The sequence below is a fragment of the Chenopodium quinoa genome, unplaced genomic scaffold (assembly GCF_001683475.1).
Source record: "Chenopodium quinoa cultivar QQ74 unplaced genomic scaffold, ASM168347v1, whole genome shotgun sequence".
NCBI classification, from domain to species: Eukaryota; Viridiplantae; Streptophyta; class Magnoliopsida; order Caryophyllales; family Amaranthaceae; genus Chenopodium; species Chenopodium quinoa.
Genome location: NW_018743919.1, coordinates 152 through 24,960, shown reverse-complemented (window position 1 = coordinate 24,960; position 24,809 = coordinate 152). Strand labels below are relative to the sequence as shown.

At 39.2% G+C, this 24,809-nt stretch overlaps 1 protein-coding gene across 1 annotated transcript; it reads right to left on the bottom strand.

The window, feature by feature from the left end:
- Window positions 1–3,490: 3,490 nt before the first annotated feature.
- LOC110687201 lies at window positions 3,491–6,047 on the bottom strand. Its single transcript, XM_021863813.1, has one exon. It carries the CDS (start codon window positions 5,630–5,632, stop codon window positions 3,854–3,856), a length of 1,779 nt encoding a protein of 592 aa, XP_021719505.1. The 5' UTR covers window positions 5,633–6,047; the 3' UTR covers window positions 3,491–3,853.
- Window positions 6,048–24,809: the final 18,762 nt, after the last annotated feature.

The window sequence follows — 24,809 nt, the reverse complement described above, 5'->3', positions numbered from 1 at the left end:
ACCTTGATTATGAAGTAACAATGAGATTAGGTCTAACTCTTCATCTTAAATCAAGAACCATAAAAATTAAAAAATTTCAAAAAAAAAAAGGGGAGGGGGACTCTATAGTTTTAATCTATAATATCAGTTTTATAACAAAGCCAATAAAATAATTTTAATTCAATGAAAAAAATTGCTACATAAAATAAATACAACATTGAATTAAAAAGTTTAATTGTTATAGTTCTTTTTTTTTTTTTGATAAATTCGGTTATAGTTCTAATTATTATAAATCAATAAAAGCTAGCTAGCTAATCTATAAATATTCATTCTAGTAGTTAAAAAAGAAGTTATTTTATGTTAAATAAATTTCATCCGATAAAACAACAATTTCAATTAGTTTTGTATGAGTAGAAGTCAAATGAAGAAAATAAAGTCTTAATAAACTTAACTAGTTTTCTATACAACTGAGAAGATAACATTCACTATTCAGTACACCGTACATTGTACATGTGATCAATTCCTTTCTACGAGTATCGTTACGTACTCACTTACTCTTGATAGACTATAAAATTAATATACCAAGCTTCCAATAATGGAATAGACCTACACAAATGAACCAAAACGGAAGTGGCGTATGTTCAAAATTACGCAAACTACACTTTTAATCATAGCATTCAACAATTTTAAATCACTCTAAAATTGCTAAATCTATCAAAAACTCTGTCGATTGACTTAATGAGCCTAATAGCATTCAACACTCAACAGTATCCAATTATGCAGTAAATTGAAATGATCAGAAAGCTTGTACCCTTTGTTTTATAGCATTAAGCTCAAAATTTGAGGCAAAGGTTTATAAAAAATATTATCAATGCAAGATGATTGGTTTTTTCTTCTCCTTCTCCATTCACCATTTGTTGCAATAATATTCTGGAAATTTTGTATGAATTAAAGCCTTTATTTTTGCTAAAGTCAAGAAATTTAAGTTTAGAGATAACAAAATAGTGTTACTAGGAGAAATTAAGTTCATTTGATTTCTAATACAGGAGTAGTTAATCATTCTTCTATTTCCAGTACTTGAATTTGAATCTGTGACTTTATTTTGTTTTCTATACAATATTACATGCTCATTTTGATTTATTTTATTATTATTATTATTATTATTATTTTATTTTTTTTAAAGGTAAGGAGTAATCCCTTGCAAGTAGGGAAGAAATTAGGAATTCCACTTACTTGGGGTTATATATATGCTCAGTAAACCAATGGATTTTTTTAAAGCAAAAATAGCAAAGCACAAAAGCCAAATCACAAAACTACTTCTGGTTAAAATACAAAAAATCTGTTTTTATACAGTGAAAACTAAGATATGGTGTACAAAATACTGTGCTTATCCATAAAATCGAATCACCTAAATATTTGAGGTTAGTCCAAATCGTGCAAATAAAAATACGAGTACTTCTAGAATACTGGAATAGCAATAGCTCCAAAACAAAGGTAAAATATTTACCATATGTCCATATCTGCCAAAATAGATAGAACAAAAAATAAAACATTTACTATATCCGCTCAAATAGATAGAACCAAAAATTACTACCTCCATTTTTAAACACAAAAACGCATTTTTTGTGTCGCTGAATACACGAGTAATCCTTAATTGAGTAATCATTATCGATTGAGTAACTTCTAATTGAGCGAGTAATTGCTCATTGAGTAACCGCTGACTGATAGAGTAACCCTTAATCGAGTAATCCCTGACTAATCGAGTAACCCCTGACCGAGTAACTCCGACCACACGGTGTGACCAACCGCATATGAAACTTTTTTTTTGTACAATCTATGAAACCTTGTGTTTAAACAATTGTTATTGTTTTCTCTCAAAAAAATATGCTATTATTAAACTGTTGTAAATTTCAAACAACACTATTTATAAAAGCAAATGTTTTGAGAGTGAGGGGGGAAGGGTAAGAGATCCCGACACTCAGAGTGTTTATAGTGGGGATTGAACCCCCAACCTCAAGGTTGGAAAGTGCATTCCTTACCACTAAGCTTAGCTTGATATTTTATTTTATTTTATTTTATTTTTATTTTAATTTTAATTTTAATTTTTTTTTGTTTTTTTAATTTTTATGGTAAGGAAAAAGCCCATCCTAAAAGGGAAGAATGTAAGGGAAATCCCTCCTAGAATGTGCTTGATGAGATTCGACCCCTAGTCTCACGCCTAGAAGTCGGAGAACTAGCTAATTACTCTAGCCTCCTATCTCACCAAGCTTAGCTTGATATACGGATAACAATGATGCATACGCCGTACTATGTATAAAGGGTAGGAAACTGCCATAACGGAAGATTGAAGAAAAAATAACATTAAAAACAAAATGACAAGCAAATGCATAGTACTCCATAGGATAGTATCAATGTATCATATTATATCATCGATCACTTTCCTTTATCTGTCTGCATTTAGGAGAAGAAAGGAAGAAGGATTAGACAAAACATTGATTGCCACTTCTCACATGCTCTTAAACCTTTCACTACTTTCTTCATAACTTTCCCATGTGCTTCCACCCAAAAGAGTACAAAAAGTTCACTTCCTTCTTATTTTTTGGTCCCATTTCTAAGCTGTCTAGTGTCTACTCTTCCTTCTAATACTCCTTAAACCCCCAATTTCTCTTATCTCTAAAGATGACTGTTTAGATTAAGCAGAAGGGGTACAACCGTACAATGCATAGATGCAGACGAGCTTCGATTCCAGATCTTAACTGATAAAAGAAGATTTTATTGGTATAGGTGTATTACTATCTGTTATTACTGTTATATGCCTCCTACAATGGCGTTGGTTTGATCTCATTATAGCATCTAATTAGGTTAAAATTGGTTAAATGGTTAGATATGGTTTCTTTTATGGTTTTGGTCCACTTAATGCACTACCAAGGAAGCATTTTTCTTTCCTTTAGTTAACTTTATCTCTCTTGGACCATAGCATAGGGTGCAAATTAAGAATACAAACCCACTATCATCGTATGCTAGGTCGGTAGCTAGGTTTAGTCCCGCGGCAATACAATGGTCCATTACATACTACAAGAACTTCCTAATTTACACAGGTTAGAATTCAGCAATGTATGGAATTTCGATGTTGAACTACCAAGCCGCGATTACACTTATGCAAAACTTTCACCATCCCTAATTGCCTCATCCCGAATTCTATGATTCAGACCTCAACCGCACGATAACCAAATAACTAAATTCGATTTCAACCCAACTCAGCCAAAAACCAAACCAGTATGATGTCCGAACAATAATGAATCATCATGGACACCATCCAAACATTTTCACCCGAACAACCCATTTACCAGCTCTATCCAACAAACAGCTCGAGACTACTTGATGATAAATTGTAGCAGAATCTAATTAAAAATCCATCATCGTTGCACAACCAACGCATTTATTGTAAAAGAGAAGTTGGGGGTGGGGATGCAGCAGGAAAGAATTTAATTCTGTACAACAATGTCAGAACTATCAGCAGCACACAACATATACACATACAGTACCGAAGTCACAAAACTGTGATTCAATCAGTTATAACATTACATCATATAATAAAAATCTATCAACTTTCTAATGTACTTTTTTTCTCATCCTTATAATTTCTTTAGTGATAGTTACAAGCTAACCAAAATGCTGCATTTAAAGCAGTATTTATGGAGTTAATTAAAGAGCATGGGTAAAGGATGATGGTGGGTATACAAACTAAAAACATCCCACATATATGCAGATGTACAGTAAAAAAATAAAAAAATTAAACCCAAAAAAATAAAAAAAGTGGGAGAAAAAAAAATTTAAAATAAAAAAAAACTTACAATCTCTTTTTCTTTTTTCCTCAAGAATGCCAGATCCCATTCAACATGTTTCTGAATCTATTTGCTGACAATTTTCTGACAATTTTTTTAGCATCAGAAACACCAGCATCAGCAAGTTTTTCAATGTTCTTGACATACCCAGAATGTGCAATTTTTCTTCTAGCATGATTGCAGCTGCTGAGTGATAGTATTATAGACAATAAGAACTTAAAATTCCCAGAATTTCCCTCTTTTGGATCAACCAATTGAAGGATTAACCCGATATTATGATCATCGTTAGCGAATTTCTTTCGATTTTTAGGCACTAAAACCATGATTGACAATGCTTCAGCTGCCATTTCTCGAATTTCATAAGATTTAGCCTCTAAAAACTTGACAAATTCAGCCATGAAACCAATATCCCCCATTGATTTTCTTGCATCCTCTGATGTCCCGCATAGTCTGCAAGCCGATTTAAACGCCAATTCTTGCATAGAAGTATCGCCCTTTCGAAGAAAATACAGAATTTGGTCCATAAAACCATAACCTATTAACATATTAACAGACTCTACTGATAAATAACACAAATTCTCAATTGCCTTCAAGGCGGATTCCCTCGATTTGAAGGAGTAATTCGATTTAGGATCAACGATTCGAGCCAAAGCTCGAGCCCCGCCTTCTTTAATCACCAATTGGCGCACATTTTCATCCCCTGAAGCCATAGACTGCAAGAATTCAGCTGCACCAATCTGGCCCAATTCATCTCTCCCCTTAATAATCCTAATACAAACCGAAATCGCGTCACCTTCGATCATAAACCGCTTGATTTCCTCAACCCCAACAAGATTACGCAATACCCAACAAGCCGGCCCGATTAAATCAACATCAACTTGATCATAATTGGAGCATAAGTTAAGCAAAACAGTCACACCACCATGAGCCGAAAGCGCCCAAGCATTATCCCCATTCTCAGTCAACTTCTCAAGACACCTAATAGCACTCTCTTTCGCCTTCAAACTCCCCTTCTCAATAACCCGAATCAATGGGCCGATCACACCGGAAACAATCAACACCCCTTTGTAAGAACTAAAACCCGAAACCGCCGCGATTGCAAACGCACACTGCTCCTGAATACAAGAATCAGTGGAGTCCAAACAATTTGCCAATAGTATAACCAAATCACCCATCTCAATAACAATCTTAACATACTTTTCATCCTCAGCAATAACCTCGTTTAGCGAAACCAACGCTTGCCTCTTCATCTGAGTATCACCTATCTTAAGCCGGGTCCATAAATCCTTCACATAAAACCGCATATCCTCTCGGCCCGACCCGAGGCCCGGCTTCAAAACAACCAATGCAAGATCTCCAGTAACAACGCCTGAGCTATTGTAAATGTCTGTTACACCCTTAACCGCGAAGTCGAGCTTCGATATAACTCTATCCAATTCACTCTGCATCAAGAGCTTGCCGCTGTAGGAGACGTTTATACAGCGGTTGGCGAGATCACGACACACTCTTACGGTGACGGAGATGGCCGCAACCGCCTCCGATAAACACTCATTTTGTTGGTAATGATTTTGGTTATGATTGTTTCTTGGTGGTAATGGGGTTTCGGCCGTGACCAGAAACACGCTCAACTCTTCGAGCTTCTTCCGAATCACCTGCCATTTAATGTTGAACACACGAATAGTGTGTGAAAGAGTGGCTATTGATTCGATATCATCGATTAATCGCCGGATTTCCTCTTCTCCGGTGGTTGACGGTGAAGGGTAGTTTCGGGAATTTTCTGGGTCATTGGATTTTTGCTCTTCCCCCATTTTTTTCTTGTAATTTAAGTTCTTTTTTTGGGTTGAATTTTTTTGTTGCGGTTAACTTAAGAAGAAACCCATTTATTCTGGTACGCGAGAGAAAGTCTGAGTTTTAGAGAGAGAGTTGTAGAGTGAAGTGAGAGGAATGAATCTAGGGTTGAGATTGTAGGAGCAGTAAAATGGCGGGGTGTTGAGATGGGAGGAGAGAGAAAGTGAGGAGAGAGAAAGGGAGGAGAGGATCTAAGTGCTTAAATCAACGGTCAAAATTGAGGGGTGATTATAATCTAACGGGTGATAGTGAAAGTAGAGAACAAAAAAAGTGATAAAGATTAAAAGATTCTGAAATGGTGTATAAATGTTTCTATTCTTCTTTTTTTGTGCAGTTTGTTAACTCAACTTTTGGATGTGTTTTTGTGAAGTTACTTATTTACCCTTCCTTTTTTTTGGGGTTTAGTTAGCTTAATTTGGGGGTTTGATTCTCAATTAGAGTACTTGTATAGTTGTGTTTTGGGGTTTTCTGATGTCCTGCGGGAGAGCTACAATTCCGAGACTGGAACCGGACGCCTGTACCTGCAAAATAACGGAGACTCCTGAGAGCTCCGCCTCCAACGGTCAAGTTAGTACCTGATTAAGGAGTAATTAATACAGAAATTAAAGTAACAAGGTCTCTCTAGGTGAGAGTATTTAATGTAGGTAATCTGCTTTGCTAGCGAGATCAGCCGGTTATTAGTGTGTTCCGTAAATTATTCGGTCCCCTGATTAATGAGGATTAATCGAGTATTTATAGCCTTGGGAAGCGTGCAACTCTCTAGGTTTAAGGTAAACCTAGGGCCGATCGGGCTTCTAGACTGAAATGGGCCTTGATGGCCGGTTGTCCCATTTGGCATGGGTGGACACGTGGCGTGTCTTAAGTGGTCCGTGGAGGACGCGTGGCGGAACCTGGTTGGTCCACTTGTCAAACGGCGCTTGGTGGATAAAAATCCCCTAATCATTTGCCCCTCACAGGTGGCACGCGACTGGTCACGTGTCGCCTGTGACAGGTGTCGCACGGTGACAGGCGACGGCCCGTTACAGGTGTCACCTTGCAGACGGCCGGGAGATCCTCCCGCCCAAATTTGAATTCGGAAGCGACCCTTCGCCTTCTCATTTTGCCTATAAAAGGAAGTGCTGACTTCGGTCATTTTCACATTTGAGAATTTTTGCGAGAACATTCGGACCCCTGAACTTGATCTGACATTTTCGGACTTTTTCTGCCTACCGCCTGTTCTGACAAGCCGACTGACCCGAACTTTCAGGACTTCATCAACTGTCATCCGTTCAGGTAACTCAGTTCTCTTACTCTTAATTTTCTTTTTATTTTTTGAAATGGCACCATGGAAGCACACGACACGCCCTAAGTTAGTGATCAGCCGGTCACCGGGGACGGCTGAATCTAGGACTAGGAGTGCCGCCTGCCCTTTTCTGGACCCATCTTTGCCCTTTATACAAAGTCCGACTGAATCTGTGTCTATGCAGAACGTGATGGCCAGAACAAAAAAGACTGCTAGAATATCAAACTCAGACGGCTCCTCCCAAAGGGTACTCCTTAGCGAAACATCTGACCAGGCGCCAGATGTGGAACGAGGCGACTGTCAAGCTGACAGTTCTGAGAGAGGGACCAAGGTGTTCCCTTCTCATCTAACCGTGGACATGTCTAATTTACCTTCTGCTCCTTCTAAGGGAGAGGAGGCGGGCCCCTCTAGGAGAGGGGAGGAGTCGTCCTCTTCGGACTCGTCAGGGGACGAGTCCGATTCCAGCTCTTCTGACCATAGTTCTTCTGACCATAGTTCTTCTGACTCAGAAGAAAAACATAACCGCCTACAAGAGGCGAGAAGTTCCCATGCAGTGGAGAAGGGGGATAATTGGGCAGAGCCGTCCGCCTCTTACAGAGAGGAAAACACCCCCTACTACTGCAGGGTGCCCCGGGGCCGGATCGCAACCATGCGAGACAACGTGGCGAGCTTTATTGCTAACCACAAAATGAGCCCGGAGTATTTACTGTTTGTGCCGGATCCAGAAGATACTGTCGTCTGGCCGGCTGGTACCAGCTATGGTGACGGCTGTTTTGGCTGCTATGTGGCGGCCATCAAAGCTGGTCTGCGCTTCCCATTACATCCGGCTGTTCAGCGGATTTTAGATGGGTATGATCTGGGGTTATGGCAGTTAGCCCCCAACTCTTGGGTAAACGTACTCGGCTATGTGGCCGGGTGCGAACTGAACGGGGTGGAGCCAAGTTTTGAGGCTTTCGCCCACATGAACTATCTCAGCCGGACCCCTAAGTCGGGAGGTACCGGCTGGTATCAACTAACAAGCCACAGGGGTTACCTCATGACGAGAGGTAAGGCAAACAAATGGAAGGATTGGCGGAACACCTTCCTTATTATCGAGAGTTCAGACACGGAGCTGAACAAACGTTTTAACAAGTGGAACAGAGATCCGCCTCTTCTTGCAGGCGGCCGCAGCATGCCGCCTGTTCCCCCAAAGGCTAAAAGAGAGATCCTAGACAAAGGACTCTTCAAAGTAGAGACTAGGGTGAACTCTACTTCAGGGGTACGAGAGCAAGTACCCCTACACTGCGTCCCGAGCTTCAAGTGGCTCTATGATGAGTACTTCTTGGCCGCCTGTGGCCTCGGCAGTCGGTGCTCTAGAGGTAGCCGGCCTGACGAATACTCTGTTTTCTCACGCCTTGTTTACTTGGGATTTTTACTAACTTTGCTGTTTATTTCTTTCAGCCGACGCCATGAGTAAAATAACAGCATCTAAGACTGCGGCGGCCATGCTGCGGGTTTCGCTAATGAAGCAGTCGTACGCCGACTCCCCCAGCAAGGAGGCACCCTTGGTAAGCTTTGAAAACTCTTCCCCTTTAAGTTGTATTATGCATATACTAACTCTTTTTGTTTTCAGTCTGGCACTCCAAGGGCTTCTTCCTCGCAACAGCCGGACCCCAAGGCCCGGAGAACGACTGTTGCAAGCTCTCCTGGGTCTTCCAGGAAAACAGTGGCGGCTGAGAAGCAGCCGGCCACTTCTTCAAAAACCCAGGCGGGGCCGCCTAGATGTATGGACACTTGCTTGTAAAAACTCACTCTTGCTTCCTTCTTGATTAGGTCTAACTTGTTTTTCCTTCTGCTTAATGCAGCCGGCCCCCAGGGACTTGACTTGGTTGAGGTAGCCAAGTCAATGGTTAAAGTAGTTCCTCCCTCTGACAGGGAGGCGGTCAAGGGTGCCGGCACCCTTGACCTCGATGGAATTTCGGGGATCCTAGCTGAGGTATACCCTTTTGAAGTTCCAGGACGCCTGTTAACCCTTATGATTGGAAACTGACGCCTGTTTTTCTTTGTACTTAGGCCCTGCTCCGAGTCAACAGCCTTCGCAAGCCGATTGATCGGAAAAACAAAGAGGTAAAGGCCGCAAAGGCTATGGCCGCCTCCAGCTGTGATAAAGCAATGTTTCAAATTGCCCAAAATGAAGTACTGACCATTGATCTTCTTTATTATCAGGCGCAGGCGACCGCCGCTGTTCGGGCTCAGCTAGAGGCGGCCCAAAAGAAGGTTGACGAGCTGGAGGGGACCGTCACCAAATTTAAAGCCGAGCTGAAACCCCTTCGCCAGAAAATGCACTCTTACGAAGCCATGGAGAAATCTTTGGCTAACGTAAAAGAACGCCTGGTGAACCAGGAGAAGAGTCTTACCCAAGAGCTCTCGGACAAGGCCGAGCAAGAAAAACAAGAGCTCGTCCGGGAGATGGTGGAAGACTCCGCCCAAATCCAACGCATGACCTGGGAACGACTGTTCCCCAGTGCCGACTTTGCCTCATGGGAAAGAACGTACCGCCAGTGTTCGGAAATATATAATCAACAGATCCTGGCGGCTGCTGAAGAAGAGGCGATGGACGTTGCGTTGGAGGAGGAAGAGCCTGTTGTGGCGCTTGTGCCACTTGGGGGAAAGGCATCAAAAGATGATGCAGCGAAGGCCGAGTCCAGCAAGAAGAGTGCTGACCAGGCGGCTGCTGCTGATACTGAACTGCCCCCTTCTTAAGCTTTAAGTATATTTTTTCTTTTCACGGCCTGCGTGCCGTTTGCTTTGTAATTACCCGGCCAGGGGGCCGGGGTTTTGAATATTCTGCTGGTCTTTTATGGCCGGCTCATTTTAATCAAATTTTTTGTTTTTGTTCAAATTTGTCTAAGTATTTGAAATTTGCTCACTAGACAGACTGTTGTGTATGGCCGAACGTTAAGACAGGTACAAATAGTAAGTATGCCGCCTATGCCCCTGGACGACTGGTTGTCTGTTTCCAGGATAGATGATCAGTCGGCCATTTAATCAATCGGTATTCGAACTCTTTATTCAATTTGACCAAGTAAATAGAATTACCAAGTAGCCAAGGAATTTAAGTAGGAAAACAAGCGGCGGGTACCGGTTGTTTCCCTTCATTGCCAATGTTGGCCTCTAATTTGTTATTTGTTAACCTAGCAAGAGTATTGGTTGAGAGCCTTTGTTTATTAAAAACAAGTGGACGACTCGTACCTTTTAGGCTCAGTACTAAGTTTGAGTGACTATTAAGTTAACATAGGAGTTACTTAGTCTTCGTCACAATCTTGATTGAGTAGTAAAGGTATCAGGCGGCGTAGGCCGGCTAGACCCCTTGATTTACCAATGTTTGTTGGCTATTTACTCAATAGGTTATCCAGTAGGAATAGGGGTTCGAGTGCCCTTGTTTGTATAAAACAGGCGGACGACTCAAACTTTTTAGGTTCCATACCAAATTTGAAGGAGTGACTATGAGTTAACTTTGGAGTTACTCAGTCGCCGTCACTTTTGTTTGAGAAGTAGAGGTACCAGGCGGCGTAGGCCGGCTAGACCCCTTGATTCGCCAATGTTTGTTGGCTATTAACTCAATAGGTACCCCTGCATTTATCCCAAGTAATACAGGCGGTCATCTGACTCAGATGTCAACTGCTACCACTGGTTTGGTTAGTGATAGAGTTATCCTTGTCTCAAAAACGGCTACGTGGTTGCCCTTTGGGACAGTCGTATAGGTGCCGTGTAATTAGTTTATAGAACAATGTTCCACCCAAAAGGGAGCTGCTCTCTGCGACGAATTTCATCCGAATGGATGCCGCCGGACGCCTGCTATAATGTTGGGACAGGTCGGATTAGTTTTTAAAAGTTAGATCAGTTGACTAGGCGCCTGGTCTGATCATTCGGCCAGTGGCCTTGGTACGTTTTTGGTGAACGTATGTGCTAAGTAAAAGAAGGGTAGCCGCCTGTTAGTTACAGGATCGGCCAGGCCCTAAACTTTTTAGCTAAGTATTGTGAGTAAAATACTCGAGGGAGAGTAGCCGACTGTAATGGAACAGACGGCATGCCCCTGTAAAGATAAAGAGTGAAACTCAATGGAGAGTAGCCGACTGTAAAGGTACAGACGGCATGCCCCTCGTAATACAAAATTGAATAGTAAGTGCCAACTTTATTAAGTAGCTCTTTACTTTACATCATTCAAAAGAAATATTTCTTAAGGTTATCTACATTCCAAGTTCGAGGCAACGGTTGTCCGTCTGGTGTTTCCAGACGGTAGGTACCGTCCCTGACTTCCGCATAGATTCGGTAGGGTCCTTCCCAGTTGGGAGTTAGTTTGCCAGACTCGTTAGCCCTACCAACTGCTTCCATTTTTCTAAGTACAAAGTCCCCTACTTTGAGTGGACGCCTGTGCACTTTTTTGTTGTATGATCTAGTCATTCTCAGGCGGTAGATTTCATGGCGCAAAACAGCATTGCCCCTCTTTTCAGGAAGTGAGTCTAATGCCAGGCGCATAGCTTCCCAGTTTGCCTCTTCGTCATATAGCATTACTCGAAGAGTCGGCTCGTAGTGTTCTATTGGAAGAACAGCTTCTGCACCATAAGTTAGGAGGAATGGAGTTTCTCCAGTCGCCCCTTTTTCAGTCGTCCTAATGGCCCAAAGAACATGTGGTAGTTCATCTGCCCATAGGCCGCCTGCTCGTTCAATTTTTTTCTTGAGACCGTCTGAGATGATTTTATTAAAGGCTTCTACCTGGCCGTTTGCTTGTGGACGGCCGACAGATGCAAAGTAATGTCCAATTCCTTGGTCTCCCAACCAGCTTTTGAGAACAGGCGTCTCAAATTGGGGACCATTATCAAAAACCATAGACATGGGAACCCCGAACCGAGTGATGACGTTTTTCCAAATGAATGAAATTACATCTTTCGTCTTGATTCCCTTTACAGCCTCCGCCTCTACCCATTTAGTGAAGTAGTCAACGGCAACAAGTATATACCTTCTGCCGCCTGTAGCAGGCGTATATGGACCCAGAATGTCCATGCCCCACTTAGCAAACGGTAGTGGGCTGTGAATGGTAGTGAGGTCAGTAGCCGGACGGTGAATTAATTTGCCAAACCTTTGGCACTTGTCACATTTTTTCACCATCTCCATTGCATCTGCTTCCAAAGTAGGCCAAAAGTAGCCCTGCCGCCTTGCCCTTTGAGCAAGCATCCTACCACCTATATGGGAAGCACAGAAACCAGAGTGAAGATCATCTAGTATCTCTCGTCCCTTTTCAGGAGTAACACACTTTAAGAAGGGTTGAAGGTGCCCCCTCTTGTGCAGTTCCCCCTGTATCATTTCAAAACAGGAGGCTCGTTTTTTCAGTGATGCCGCCTGTTGAGGATCATCCGGCAGTGTACCGTTTGTCAGATATGCCCTGATTGAATCCATCCAGGTTGAGCTTCTGTCTAGAATTCCAATAGGATTTTCCTCGATGCTTCTCTTCTCCATTACTTCCCAAAACACAGTTCGAGGAGTATCGGAGGAGGCGGATGATGCTAATTTCGAGAGTGCATCTGCCTGGTTGTTTTCTGATCTCGGTACTTGGATCAGATGGAAATCCTCAAGGGAGCCGACTGCTTGTCGGACCGCCTGTAAATATTTGATCATGGCCGGATGTGTTGCTTCGTATTCGCCATTGTACTGACTCACTATCAGTTGTGAATCAGAACAGGCGTCTATTTTCCTTGCCCCGGCCGCCTTACACATGCGGATCCCGGCTAGTAAAGCTTCATATTCTGCCTCATTGTTTGAAGCCTGGAAACTGAAGCGTAGAGCTTACTCGAACCTGTCGCCCTCTGGAGATTGACATACGACGCCTGCTCCACAACCGTTTGAAGTAGAGCTTCCGTCCACATATACCTTCCAGACTTGGTCTGGAACTTGAGAGTCAGGAGGACGAGTCATCTCTACAATAAAGTCAGCAAAGGCTTGCCCCTTCACTGCTTTTCTAGGCTCGAAAGTAACTTCGAGACTCTGCATTTCTATGGCCCATTTGATCATTCGTCCGGAGGACTCCATGGTGGTAAGGGGCCGTTTGATCGGTTGGTCGGTATACACGACGACTGCATGTGCCAGAAAGTAGGGCTTCAATTTTTTAACAGCCATGAAGAGTGCAAGACCAAATTTCTCCACTAGGGGATACCTCAACTCGGCATTTTTCAGTACGTGACTGACAAAGTAGACCGGAAGTTGACAGCCGTCCCTTTCAGCAAGGAGCACCGCGCTTAACGCATGATCAGAGACGGCCAGGTACATGTAGAGATTTTCTTTGGGCAAAGGGCTGACCAGCCTTGGCAAGGAATGCAAGTGAACCTTTAATTTCTGGAAGGCGGCCTCAGCATCCGGCCCCCATTCAAACCTTGCCTTTTTCTTAATTGCCTGGAAAAAGTATAGGCATTTGTCGCCTGATCGGCTTAGAAATCTTCCCAAGGCCGCCAGACAACCTGTTAACTTCTGAACCTCTCGGACGGTACGAGGCGACTGCATGTCAACGACCGCCTGTACCTTCTCAGGGTTCGCCTCTATTCCTCTCTGGTTGATAAGGAATCCGAGAAATTTCCCAGACTCAACTCCAAATACACATTTCTTGGGATTGAGCATGACATGGTGCCGCCTGAGTGTGGCGAAAGTTTCTCGGAGGTCCGTCAGATGATCTTTCTGAAGTTTAGTCTTAACAATCATATCATCAATGTATGCCTCGACGTTTCTCCCAATCTGATCAAAGAACACTGTGTTTATCATTCGTTGGAATGTAGCCGGGGCATTCTTAAGACCAAACGGCATGACCGTATAACAGTATAATCCCTGATCAGTGACGAAGGCCGTCTTCTCCTGATCTTTCTTCCACAAAGGAATTTGATGAAAACCAGAATAGGCGTCCATAAAACTCATCAAGGCATGGCCGGCTGTTGAGTCGACCAGGTTATCAATTTTGGGCAGAGGGTAACTGTCTTTGGGGCACGCCTTGTTCAAGTCTGTGTAGTCTACACACATTCGCCAGGTGCCATTCGGCTTTTTAACAAGTACCACATTTGCAACCCAATCTGGGAAGTAACATTGCCGAATGAACCCTGCATCAAGTAATTTTTTGACTTCGGCGGCGGCCGCCTGACCTCTTTCTTCACCATGGTTCCGCTTCTTTTGCCGTACCGGCTTCTTTTTCGGATCCACAGCGAGTTTGTGTACTGCCAGATCAGGACTAATGCCTGGCATTTCATGGACTTCAAATGCAAAGATGTCCTTGTATTCTTTCAACAGGTTGTGAAAGTCATCACCAAGGTTTCTCAGAGCAGTCGTCCCAACTTTGACTGTTCGGTCAGGGCGGGAGTCGTCTAATATCAGGTCCGTATGCTCACCAGCCGGCTGAGGGCGGAACTCATCCGGCCGGTCCTCTGCCAATGATTGCTATTTTCTTGCCTTTCTGGCGGACTCTGTCTGGGACGCCTTTCTTTTTCTGTCGCCTGTTTCTTGAACAGGCGCACTTTCCTTGACATTGTCAAGGTCTGTTTTTTCTCCACTTGACCCAGTGGCCTTAGCAGTGGGTTTGACATCCGAGAGATAGCACTCTCGGGCCATCCTCTGATCTCCCCTTAGGGAGCCGACTGTTCCATTGTCCCTTTCAAACTTAAGCAGCATAAGTGACGGGATTATAACAGCCTTGGCACTATTCAGGGTTGGGCGACCCAGAATCATGTTGTAGGCAGAGAGTTCCTCTACAACTAGGAATCGGACTACCATGTGTCGTCCTTCCCCTTTTTCGCCCAGGCGGACGGGTAGATCAACTCGTCCCAGTGGGTGGACGACTCCTCCTCCAAACCCTATTAAAGGGTGGGAGGCCGGATGTATGCAGTCCGTCTGATATTTCAGTTTTGACAGACATTTGCTGCTGATGAGATCTGAAGAGCTCCCAGTATCTATGAGGATTCGACCAACTCTCTGGTTGGCCACTTTACATTCAATAACGAGAGGGTCGTCATGCGGCCCCTTATTCCTCCTAGATCCTCTTCAGTGATGACAATCTCAGGAAATGTATATTTGGACGGTCGTTCTTGGTGAACGGAATTTACATCTAACCGCCTTATATTATCTTTGTTGCCCCTAATAGTGGGGCCGCCTCCTGAGAAGCCGCCTGCAATGGTGTAGACGACTGCATCATCTGTATCGGAACTGTCGGCCTGTTGATTCTTTTTGGCCGACTGCTTTTTTGAGGAAGTATTCCCCGTAGATTTCTTGACATAAGTGTCAAGATCACCTTGATCAGCCAAGCGGTCTAGGTACCGCATGAGACTAATGCAGTCGTTGGTGTGATGACCAATGTCATCATGATAAGCACAGATTTTGTCTTGGTTCCGGTTGCTCGCAGAACCCTTCATGGGGAGCGGTTTCTCAATTGAGAGCCGTCCCTTTATTTCTTTTAGGATAAACTGGTTATCCTTGTTAAACACATACTTTGGGGAGTATGGTTTGAATTCCTTTTTCTTCTTGGCCGGCTGTTTAGAGGAATCAGCCGCCCAGACCCCTTTTCTTTTTTCATCTTTGTTGGACGACTGTTTCTGTCGTCCTTCTCTATTGTCGAACCTCTTCCCGTCCGACTGTTTCATTGTACACAGATCAGTCGCCTGTATATAGGCTTCTGCTTCAATCAAGGCCTCTTGAAGAGTCGCCACCCTTTTTCGAACTAAATCAAATTTGAAGGTAGACCCGTCTTTGAGACCTCTAAAAAAGTCAGTATAAGCTACCTCATCCGGTAACCCTTGAATCTGTATTCTCATCAGGTTGAACCGCCTGATGTAGGAACGAAGCCCCTCCTTTTCACCCTGCTGAATTGTTCCCAAATCAAGGGTCGTTTTCTTCGCAGGGATGTTCATTGCAAAGTTGGAGGCAAATAAGTAAGCAAGCGTCCTGAAACTGTTTACACAACCAGTCGGCAGGTTGCCGAACCATTGCTGTGCAATTCCCTTGAGAGTTGCTGGGAAACACTTGCACCAAGTGGGATCATCCAACCCTTGAAGGTACATCAGGTTGGTGAATGCCATCAGATGGTCTTCCGGGTTAGTAGTGCCATCATAGGCGCCTACTAAAACATTTTTTACTTTGGCCGGCTGAGCGGCTTCAGTAATTTCCTTGGAGAAGGCCGACGGCTGTTCACCAAGTCTAAGCAGCCGTAGCTGCCAGTCCATAGGTTGGACGTTTTTTGCTGCAGGTCCACCAAATGGAGGTGGCTGCATAAAATATTGTTGTTGCGGCACAAATGGTAAATTTGGTACCGCCTGCGCACTATGAAAGCCAGACTGACGGGAGGTGCCGCCTGACTGACTCTCATGGTACGACTGAGTTGGCCTCATCGAGGCATTTCGCAAACTGTCCTGAAAATTTGAAGTAGAAGCCGACTCTGATAATCGGTCACTCTTCTTCTGCTCTAGCAGGTGCCGAGCATCTGTGAACGTTTGCTTTGACCCGTCCGCCTGAATATGACGAACCGGTTTCCTATTTCCCGTAGGATAACGGAGTTTTGTGAAATCAAGAGCAGACGGCTCCCGCTTCTTAGATTTAGGATGGGGAGTCGCCTCTCGCCCTTGAACTGGCTTCCTCTTCAGTGAAGTGGAAGGTTTTTTGGCCGCCTGCTTTTTGACTGAAGCAGGCGGTTTTTTGTTGATCAACTCTTGGATCTCTCCCTTGAATCCCCTCATGAAGGTCATGAGTTCGTTCCTTGTGATGGGAGCAGACCCATCAGTCGGCTGTTGCCGAGCAAGCGGTGCGCCTGCTGGCTCGCTTCCTGTTTGAAGATACTCCCGTTCCCTTATTTCAGTATGACGGGTACGGCGGGCCCTTAGGGTCCCGTCTGGAGCTGTATGAGTTTCAACTTCAAATTCACTTTCGGTATCATGGTCCGACTGAACTTGAGGGTCGTCTAGGGGACGCCTCTCTTCTGGGGTCGGTACAGACTTGGATGCCATCTCTGAAGTACTCTCCCCACAGACGGCGCCAGATGTTTTGGGGTTTTCTGATGTCCTGCGGGAGAGCTACAATTCCGAGACTGGAACCGGACGCCTGTACCTGCAAAATAACGGAGACTCCTGAGAGCTCCGCCTCCAACGGTCAAGTTAGTACCTGATTAAGGAGTAATTAATACAGAAATTAAAGTAACAAGGTCTCTCTAGGTGAGAGTATTTAATGTAGGTAATCTGCTTTGCTAGCGAGATCAGCCGGTTATTAGTGTGTTCCGTAAATTATTCGGTCCCCTGATTAATGAGGATTAATCGAGTATTTATAGCCTTGGGAAGCGTGCAACTCTCTAGGTTTAAGGTAAACCTAGGGCCGATCGGGCTTCTAGACTGAAATGGGCCTTGATGGCCGGTTGTCCCATTTGGCATGGGTGGACACGTGGCGTGTCTTAAGTGGTCCGTGGAGGACGCGTGGCGGAACCTGGTTGGTCCACTTGTCAAACGGCGCTTGGTGGATAAAAATCCCCTAATCAAGTTGTATACTTGTATTAGGCCCTATTCTTTTGAGCTTCTAGACAGAGCAAGAACAGGGGCTTAGTTGTTTATGACAAATTTTTTTTTGCTTTGAGTCATTTCAATAAAGGATTAAAAAAAAAAAAAAGCTAATGGAATCTTGGTTAAAAATAGCTTTTGTATGTAGTCGATTTTGCAATAGTGGTGTAAACCATAAACATTTAAAACCTGTAATATACAAATAAAGAGGCAAGAAAATATGTGGGGTCTTTATGACTTATTCCATCTGAACCTAATTAAACCCTAGAAACAATCCATCCTCTTTATATAGAGTCGTAGACTAGTTAACAAGATAAAAATCATATATTCTACACGATTCTAAAGATAAATATCTCATATTATTTTTATATTATCTTCTTATTTACATATATCTAACACCTAAAAATTAACAAAATTTTGGTGTTGACAAATGCCCCCTCAAGACCTGTTGTGGAGATTTGAAATCGGATGCAACTTGGTCTCGAAATTTTCCTGTAGAATTTGAAAGCAAATTTGGCATGCCCGACATGCATTGATTTTACGGACTTTAAAACTAAGAGAACAGAGATGAAGAGCGAAAATTGTCCCACCGAGCGTGCCAATTTGTAAACCATAAACATTTAAAACCTGCAATATACAAATAAAGAGGCAAGAAAATATGTGTAAACAATAATTTCATTGATGATTTGTGGGTTACAACTCTCGTAGATTTCTTAATTCCTCTCTCTAAAAGGTTGTACTTACATGTTTGGTAGTCGGGAGGAGATAGGGTCCTTGTGACTTATTCCATCTTAGCCTTGTATAGAGGAGATGAGGTCTTTATGATTTTTCCATTTGAGCCTAATTAAACCCTAGAAACAACCCTAAAGAGTCGTAGAGTAGTTAATTAACAAGATAATAATCATATATTCTACTTTTTGATATTATCTTCTTATTTACATATATCTAACACCTAAAAATTAACAAAATTTCGGTGTCAACAAGTGGTTCAATGCAAGTTAATATTTACTTAAGAGTGGTACAACCGTTTAAGTAAATTTAACTAATTTTGACATTATAAATCTTACAATATGACTTAAAGCATAAGTTTAAATTAGTTCTCATAAGCCTAACAAAAAAAATATTAGTTCTCATAAGAACTAATATGGTTTTATCCAAGTTTGATTTACAATTAACATAAACTATAAATTCAAAATCTTCGGAATAGTTCGAGTAAGTAGAAATCAAGTGAATCAAAAGCGCACCCTAATAACACTCCATATACCTCCTTTTTTTTTTCTTTTTTTTTTTTTGTTGTAAATTTTTATACTTAAAAAGGCTATTTTCACCTTTGCTTGCTTTTTTAGTTTATGAGTGAATAATTACACTACTTTACTTACCTAGCATATACTTTAATACAAGTACTTACTAGTGATTAATTACACCACTTTACTTTACTTACCTACTTCATAACTACGCATTCAAGTTCATCAATCAATCCTTATGCAATCCTATTGGTTTGTAAAGTTTTGCTATACAAATTACAAAAAGAAAAAATAAATCTCATATTCTTTAATTATTCTTTTAGTTAGAAGAATACTCGTGGAAGATATTAAATAGAAGATGGTAGTTAAGTGAGATTCACATAGCAAAAAACAAGGCTAATAGATAGGCAAGCAAGTTGCGTGTTGGTGATTAACATATTGAAGATAAGGTAGAAAGAAAAAGCAAGTGGCAATTGACTATATTTGGAAGGTAAAGCAACTACATTTCCATATTGTGACTTCACTTAAATTGACTTAACGAATCTTTTTGGAACCTCATTTCTATGATAGAAACTCTCAAGCTGTCGATACTGCCTCTTCAATTTGTAATACACATGTTGTTTAGCTATTCTTATACTACCGATCAAAGATGATTATGATATACACGGCTTTAAAATTAGGAGTGAGCAAAATTGATACGCAATATTGTTTTCTGATCCCAAAAACATGATGAGTTGCCATTTAAATATTAAATTTAATTCGATTTAATTATATCGAAAAATGGATAAACCAAATCCATTTTAGGCTAAATGCATGGTTTGGTTTTTTTTTGCCTGAATAATAACACTTGTCTCTTAACATTTTATACTACTTTGCTCATGTATATTAGTATATATTAATATTCCACGTATGAATCTATATACAACCTTTGCCCTTTGGTTTCCCACTTTTGTCCTCATTGATTATTTAAATTCATAAACTAGAAATTAAACAAATAATAATAATAATAATAATAATAATAATAATAATAATAATAATAAACAGAAACTTCTACTTCGTACATACTTTTCTTGATTCTATGTTTGTCTTTTTCACACTAATGTTAATTATAAACATTTCAACGTTCTCCAATCCACAATAATATACAATTATGTAGTAAGTTCGGCATGTGCATTAATATTTGTGAAGGAATTAATTACTACTCCCTTAGTTAAATTCTTAAATAGTTACGGAGTACAATATTTGTTGACTTATTTAAGTTTCATCTATTTTGTCTAAAATAAAACTTTATTTTATTCACTTTATTTTAGAAACTCAAGTAGTCCGTTTATTTATTAGATTTTTTATCAAATCAGAAAATTTTAGACCACTAAATCTTTTTATTTGTCTATATTTATTGCCATATATTTAGAATTTTTAATTAATAAAGAATTTTAAATTTCAAATTTTAAAAATTGTTTTAAGAATTCAAACCTTGCTTGATAAAAATATTTTCAATACATTAATTAGACCCTGTTCACTTCACCTTTCAATTCAGTAAAAATAATTTCAGTAAAAATAATTTCAGTTCAGTAAAAATAATTTCAATTCAGCAAAAATTAATTAAAAAAAAAATATTCAGTAAAAATAATTTCAATTCAGTAAAAATAATTTCAGTTCAGCAAAATTAGTCAAGTTCAATAAAAATAAGTTCAGTTTAGTAAAAATAATTTCAGTTCAATAAAAATAAGTAACTTTAAAGAAGAAATATAATAAAAATAATCAGTAAAAATAATTTCAATTCAGCAAAAATAATTTCAGTTCAATAAAAATAATTTAAGTTTAACAAAATAATTTAAGTTCAGTAAAAATAATTTCAGTTCAACAAAAATAAGGTGAAGTGAATGGGGCTTTAGTGCACAAATACAGTTAAAGTTCAATAAATCAAACTAGAAAACATTCATTATACTCGATCAAACCTCAAAACTAAATACATTATTTTAAGTGATGAGAAATTATAAAAATAAATAATTAAACATAGAAGTTTAGATGAGTAAAACATAATCTTTTTATAGTTCTCTTTATGAAAAAATTTCTTCGACATTTTGAGAAAAAACTGTTGTTTGAAATAAAAACAATAATCGTACAATATTTCTAATCACAATCATAACAATCACTAAGCAATAAATAATTTGATGTAACGCCATCAACACCAATTAGTAGCTTATTACTCTAAGCCTTACAAATCGTACTATAATAATCAATTTCTCTAACATAACCCCTACGTCCTACCAACTTTATTTATTGTTCAATTGAATTGGCTAAGTAATTCTAATACTTTTGTCTTTTCTAATAATTAGATGTTGTCATATAAATTTAATATATGAATAAATACCAAGATCTAAACTAAAGATTATATTACTTCAAAAATTTGCAATTTAAAAAACCTAAACTAGTTTATTTTACAAGATTTAGGGGCTTCATTTCATCACTTGCATGTTACTTATGCAAGCATGTGGGTGTTGCTGATCGGTTGCAATCATCGTTTCCTATAACAGAATAGCTTAGCTTAGTCATGGTGCCACCACGTACTGGCCTTATTCTATTCTATTCTATGCTGCTTTCACAATACTACTTGTAGAGCTAACTACATCCTTAGCTTAGGTCTTAGCTAGGTAGTATAACATGATCCTTGAAAGCTATCTATTCACCAACACTCTAGCAATCATATGTGAAAGATTATTGTTAGTAGGCATGCATGCATATGATTAACTTAGCTTGATCAAGTCTGGATTTAAATTAGCTTAGAATGATGAGCTAGCGAACACTTCATGTAGGTGACGTCCTATGTACGACATGTATTGAACAACGGTGTCTAATATTATTGGAGCTAATTAAGGATATCAATATTATGTGCAAAATTTTATCGGAGCTACCATATGCTTGGCTCAACGTTGAGCCGACTTATGATAATAAGAAAAAAAATAATAATAATAAAAAAAAAAAAGGAACATATAAAAGTATTAGGAGGAATATCTAGCTTTTTAGAGTATGAAACTTCTACTATACACTCTAGCTAAACTCCATCCATTTTAAAGGCTAGAAGTCTCTCATGAGTCGGGGTTAATTAGTTTAAAAATTAAATTATTATTAATATAACACATAAGTACCTTTCACTAATGGGGTTGAGAATTTAATGAAGGACCCACCATTAAGTGAATTGATTAGAAAGTTTAAGCTCAAGGTGCAAAGTAAGAAATGCAAAGTGAAAAAGAGGTGACAAGGTTGTGAAACTTGCATTGTGATACTGATACCTAGAGAAAGATGTATAGAAAAATATTCCCATGGACCATTTTTCATTATTAAATAAAAGAAAAACTACGTACTCCTTTCGTCCTGTCCTTTATAGTAAATTGCTTAATTATGTTATTAATATGTTTTATAAGATGGTCACACTTTCATTTTATGTTATTTACTATCCGCCTACTAAACAACAAATTTATGTTTTTTTATTTAATACAACTCTTAATAAATTGAAAATTTAAAAACTATAATATTATTAAACTTGGGACGGAGGGAGGGATGTAGCATGAAATTTCATATGAAATAAAAGATTAAAAAAAAAATGTAGCTGTCAATATACTTGGCACAAGGTTGATCCAAAATTTTCCACCCCACCATGTGATGTCCTCTAATTCTAAGTGTGGTTGCTTAATTACCCAAAAACACTATTTTTTTTAAGAAAAATAAGTTTTATTTTTGTTTTTTGGAGAGGAATTTCCCTTAGCTTTAACATAGTTAGTGGAGTAGAATCCCAAATCCACTTAGAAAAAGGTGACTCCTTTTCTAAAACTTTTGTTACCATTGAAGATATGGTTATATCAAAATAATAAAGGCTAAAAGGTTGGGCCATGTTACTCCAAGAAAGAAAAAATCAAAGTAAAAGAAGACAGAAGAAGAAAGTAAGAAGAAAGAACTACTAATATAACATTTTAAGGGTATGTAGTTGACTATCTTTAGCCAAATTAAAGGAATTTTAAGTCATAAGCTAAGGAGGAAATTATGGAGTGATGTCTAAAATTGTTAAATATTTTATGCATGAAATCAACAATTAAGAAATTAAATCGACAGAAACATTACTTTAGTACTTGTACATAATATATATAAATAAATAATCTTAAGCCGTCACAAGATGACAAACATAAATTTAAGGATATGATAATGACTCAAGCTATGATTAGTTTGTCTTTGTTAGTACTATAATACTCTTTTGCTACTCGACAAAATACGAAGGTCACAATTGTGTTAATGTCATTGGAGTATTATCTTCACAATTCTATTTTAGTTATTATCTGAATTCCTTTTCTTTAAATTCCAATTATATATGATTCAAATTATTTTTGTGTTAAGATACTAATTAGTTAGCCTTACTTTCATTAATTTAGGGGGGAAAAATCAAGAAGATAGTAGGTCAAGTTATCTAAGTTCAATAACATATATAGTAAAGATAAAATTAATATAGACAAATTCAAAATAAGTGAAAATCAGATGAAAGACTTTGACCTTCAACCCCTTTTTTTTTTGGAAGAAACTTGACCTTCAGACTTTATTCTTCTTTTCAAGCATCAAGAATACATAGTGTAAAAAAATTGAAATTCTGCCTTCATAATTGACTCCACAACAGAGCTGCCGGTATTTATTTTGTAATTTTGAGTTTTTTTGAATTTGAATACTTCAAAGCTAGTAGTTGTCGAGCCAGCAATGTTTTTTCAATTTTTTTTTACGGTAAGATAGGGGGGCCCTCCTATTACAGGTTGGGGTGGTGAGGATCAAACCTCGACCCTTGAGGGGGCCGAGATGGAGGGACTAACCATCCTTTCACTCTTTGATCCTTAGTTGTTGAACCAACATGTTTGTAATATACTTTTACCTTTTTTTTTAGTTGACACCATTTTGACTTTTACACTATTTACAAACTACACTTTAATTAGCTTTTATGGTTTATAGTTATGATAAAACATAGTCAAGTGGGATCTTGTTTGAATCATCTCAAATGTATATTTTATTAATATCCACTTTTTATAATTTTACATGTCGAGAATTTGAGATTTTAATTGTTAAAATAGTATGTTGACAAGCGTGATAAGAGAATAGTGTCAACTAAGTAAAAACGGAGGTAGTATGAAGCATATATATTTTGAGGCTTTAATTTATTTGTAACATTTCATAAAAGTTAGTGAAAAACTCAACCTTTATCTATCTCCAACCTCTTCTTATAACCTTGCCCATCACACTCAATTTTATTCCCAACTAATGTTGTAATAACCTTGTCATAATTTCTTTTAAAGAAGCTATTGTCAAACAACATCTATCTTTCTAATTTATGCATTTTTTTAGGATTGGTTAAACGCAGTATGATTGTTTATTGGGGAAGTATGTACCTGCTTCCTAGTGTGTACCTAATTAATAACTTTCAGACTATGCTACATTTGCATGCTCATAAAATATATCGATTTACATACAAAATGAAAGATGTTTTAACATAAAGATTCTCCTATAGAGTTTTTTTTATTTTGAACCACAATTTAATATATTTATCGGTTATTTTAGTGAATGATATACACTCCGTGCTTGATATTCGCAGCTTGGTTATATATATATAATATATATATATATATATATATTATATATTATATATATATATATATATATATATATATATATATATATATATATATATATATTACACTATGGCTAATCAACTCCGTTTTTGCATGCATATTTCATAGTATGTATGGGTAAGGTGGAAGATATGTAAGATAATGCAAATACAAAAGTGCATTGCTAATCGATTTTAACTCTCAAATCTCAATAGCCCCCTTTGAGTAAGAAAGAAGATATGTTTTCCTTAATCTGAGGATGTATAGTTTTGGACCAAAATTAAATACCTTAGCTTGCAAGAGAAAGACGTACAGGAGCATTAATTATATTATATTGCCTTTTTTTTTAATTAGTATTCTTAACGAACTACTCATGCATTCGATTTATATATCACACCCTTAGCTTTTGTGACAAGATTTGTAAACGG